The sequence below is a fragment of the Lolium perenne genome, chromosome 2, assembly GCF_019359855.2.
Source record: "Lolium perenne isolate Kyuss_39 chromosome 2, Kyuss_2.0, whole genome shotgun sequence".
In the NCBI taxonomy this organism is placed as follows: Eukaryota; Viridiplantae; Streptophyta; class Magnoliopsida; order Poales; family Poaceae; genus Lolium; species Lolium perenne.
In genome coordinates this window covers 80,999,157-81,002,315 of record NC_067245.2, presented here as the reverse complement: position 1 = coordinate 81,002,315, position 3,159 = coordinate 80,999,157, and the positions used below count along the sequence as shown (strand labels likewise).

Sequence of the window (3,159 nt, the reverse complement as noted above, 5' to 3'; positions counted from 1 at the left end):
ACGGGCTCGAGGCGCCGGACACCGTATAGGGGCGCGCCGGACGAAAAAGGGCTTTGGAGGACGCGGCTGGAACGCTTTTTTTGTCCGGCGCGCCCCAAATCCCTTTGGGGGGCGGTTTGGGGGACGCGACTGGAGATGCTCTAAATGCGACCATGACCCAGGGTAAAAGGAGATCTGTTGTCTCACTGCGGCCAGGCCCCAGTGCGTAGCAGCGGCCTCCACTTGCACCCGAGAGATCCAAATCGCGAGCGCCCCCATCTCCACCCAAGGGCAGGAGGTCTCCCTACTCCGCGCGATCCAAATCGCCCCGCCTCCGCCGCCCCCGCCGCCGCCATGGCCTTCCTCGCGCGGGCGCTCCGCCACTCCAAGCCCTACCTCTCATCCTGCAACCCGTCGGTGGCCGCGTCCTACCGCTGGATCTCCCCTACTGCCGCCTCGGGGTCGCCGGAGGCCGGCGCGGCCGTCGTGCCTGCCGACCCGGAGCTGCCGCCGCGGGAGCCCGTCGGCGACACGCGTGTCGAGCTGCCCAGCAACCTGGAGGACGTCCTCGAGGTGTTCGTCGATGGGCACGCCGTCAAGGGCTCCTGCGACATCCCGTGATTCTGCTACCACAGCCGACTCTCCATCGCCGGGAACTGCAGCATGTGCCTCGTGGAGGTCGAGAATCGCCGAAGCCCATCGCCTCATGCGCCATGCCAGCGCTCCCAGGTTGGACTTTGTTTTTTCAGCCCATTCCGTCTCGCGGTAGCGTGTACCCTGCACCTTGTTTCAGGTCACAAATAGCCCATGCCAGCCTTGTTTGCTTGTCCTGTGTGCGTCAGTCTCTCAGATCCATTCAGCTCCTAGCCGTCTCCGCAATCAGCATTTTAGTGTTCTTGCGTAGATTTGCGTCTAATCAGTACTGGTTGTAGAAACTAGAAACATCAACTTAGCCAGTGATTATTGATGTACCGAATGATCAGTCCAGTGTGTGTAATTTCTACTAAGAAATATGCGGGAGTTCCTAACCTTGGAGCTCCTTGTTGGATCAGTAAGCAACTTACAGCTAAACAACCAAATGTTACTTTCTGGTTACTGCTATGTGTTTTGTTGTACCAGTTGCTTTATTTTCGAGTTTATGTCAAGATATGATCTGTGTAAAATGGAAAATAATGTACTCCTACTCGATTTCTCTTTCCGAATTTATTGGCTGCATGATGTTATCCTGCAATAGTATCTAGATGAGTGATACTCTTTTATTTCCCTTGCGGTCATGCTCTTATTCCAACTGTGAAACTGTTATTCTGGTCAGTATAGGCAGAGTACTTATCCCCCTTTTATGGTACTAGTATAAACTGAACTATTTTGCATTGCACGAACAGCAAGATTGCCTAAAAATGCATATGGATCTCTTTAGCAAAATGCACTACAGTTATGACAAGCTCTATAGATATTTCTGTAAAATTGGTTTTTATATGTGTACAGATGCATGGCATGCTACTTGGAACTATGCTTGTTGTGAATTTAGTGTAGAATATGCAATATCGTTTCAGTTAAAATGCATCCATCCTAATCCTGAATTTCTTGGCATAGGCCAGTACGCTGTATGGCTCACACATAAAACTCTTCTCTGTCTCTTAGGTAGCATCAGGCGTTGCACGGAAGACAGCACGCGACATCGACCATTTCCTGGGTTACCTTGAGGGCATAGATCCCCTCCTCATCAAGCGAGTGGCCTAACTATCCATGATATCACACATTTCCATCTTCACTATGTCATTAGGCGTTTTTCCTAACTACTGTAACTCTGCCCGGGCATTCGGTCTGTTCGGTTTGCTCGGTCCGGTCTATTCGGTCTTCACAAATTTCGGTCATCCAGAAATACTACCCAAAATACCTTCGGTCTTTTCGGTCTTTCTGTATTCGGTCTTCGGTCTTTTCGGTCCGGTCTTCGGTCACGACCATATAGACCAAATAGAGAAAATGCGGCACATGTATCTAAGAAATGGAAGCACAACATGGTGATTATTTCAGGTATTTCACTTTATACTTTGCAGCACAGGAAAAAACATGGCAGCAAGGCGTCCATTCCTGGAGCTATTGCTTCATTTGCTTCTGCATTCGCAAGGGCAAGCTCACGTACATTCAGCTCATCCTCATGAACATATTGTCTCAGCTCATCTTCAGATTCGGCTGTCATCTACAAACATACAATGACAAGTACATCTCAGTAAAAAAATACACAACTAACCAGCAAAATTAAACAGAAAAATTAGTCTAAAAAGACATGTCACAATTTTCAGCAATCTGCAACTATGTTTTAGACCAGTCTAACAATAACGCTAGCAGATGCAGAGCAGTCTAACTACAGCAGTCTAACACTAGCACAATATTTTACAGCAGTCTAACACAACACTAGCTAATGAAGAAACAGGACATAAATACGTTCAGAACATGATAATGGAGCTCACAAATACCAAGATCTACACTATACTTTACAGTAGTATAGCACTACCAGATGCAGAGCAGTCTCACAGAGAAGATTAGAACAATATTAGAGGCAGTGGAAGTTTCTTTCTTTACCGTGACTCTGGCAAGTCGCCGGTTGCGAGTAGCCTGGTTCAATCCTTCGACCGGTTTCTGCAAGCGTTGAGGCTGCCGGCGTTGCAGATCGGGCGGTGGCGTGGCATATCTGGCCGGAATTGGAACGTGGTCACGTGCTGGTGAGGCGCCAACGCGGGGCTGGAGATGGGGCGGGGACGGAGATGCTGGGGTGGCCGGAGGGTGGCGGCGAGGTGGCGCGGCGGCGGCGCTTGCAGGAGACAGCGTTCTGGTCAATTGGGGAAGGAAGCGAGAGGCAGACGAAAGACACGAGACCAGAGGGTCTCTACTCGTCCATGTCTAGATGGGCTGGTGGCCTGCCATGGAGATGTGGGCTAGCTGGGCTGAAATTCTCGGTCGGATCGGTCATTTCGGTCGCTCTCTCTCCATAACCGAACAGTACGAGATTATTTCGGTCACCTGATAGTCAAGACCGATGTGATGACCGATGACCGAAATACTGTGTTTTTCGGTTTCGGTCTCGGTTATTTCGGCTTCGGTCTTCGGTTTCGGTTTTTTGTGCCCGGCCAGAACTGTAACGATCCATTGGTTTCTTATGAATCTACATTGTCACTTTCA

General features: G+C 49.9%; 1 protein-coding gene and 1 long non-coding RNA gene across 2 annotated transcripts; one reads left to right on the top strand and one right to left on the bottom strand.

The window, feature by feature from the left end:
• Window positions 1-209: 209 nt before the first annotated feature.
• On the top strand, window positions 210-2,016 carry LOC127333085 (NADH dehydrogenase [ubiquinone] iron-sulfur protein 1, mitochondrial-like). Its single transcript, XM_051359400.1, has 2 exons — window positions 210-708; window positions 1,621-2,016. Exon 1 carries the CDS (start codon window positions 334-336, stop codon window positions 598-600), a length of 267 nt encoding a protein of 88 aa, XP_051215360.1. The 5' UTR covers window positions 210-333; the 3' UTR covers window positions 601-708; window positions 1,621-2,016.
• On the bottom strand, window positions 1,955-2,840 carry LOC127328673 (uncharacterized). The gene is made up of 2 exons (XR_011751747.1): window positions 2,563-2,840; window positions 1,955-2,179 (listed from the first exon to the last, which is right to left on the bottom strand). It is a non-coding gene; the product is annotated as an uncharacterized lncRNA (long non-coding RNA).
• Window positions 2,841-3,159: the final 319 nt, after the last annotated feature.

What these genes read in the sequence shown, in the direction of transcription:
- LOC127333085 (XM_051359400.1), top strand. Translation starts at nt 334, where the DNA reads ATGGCCTTCCTCGCGCGGGCGCTCCGCCACTCCAAGCCCTACCTCTCA.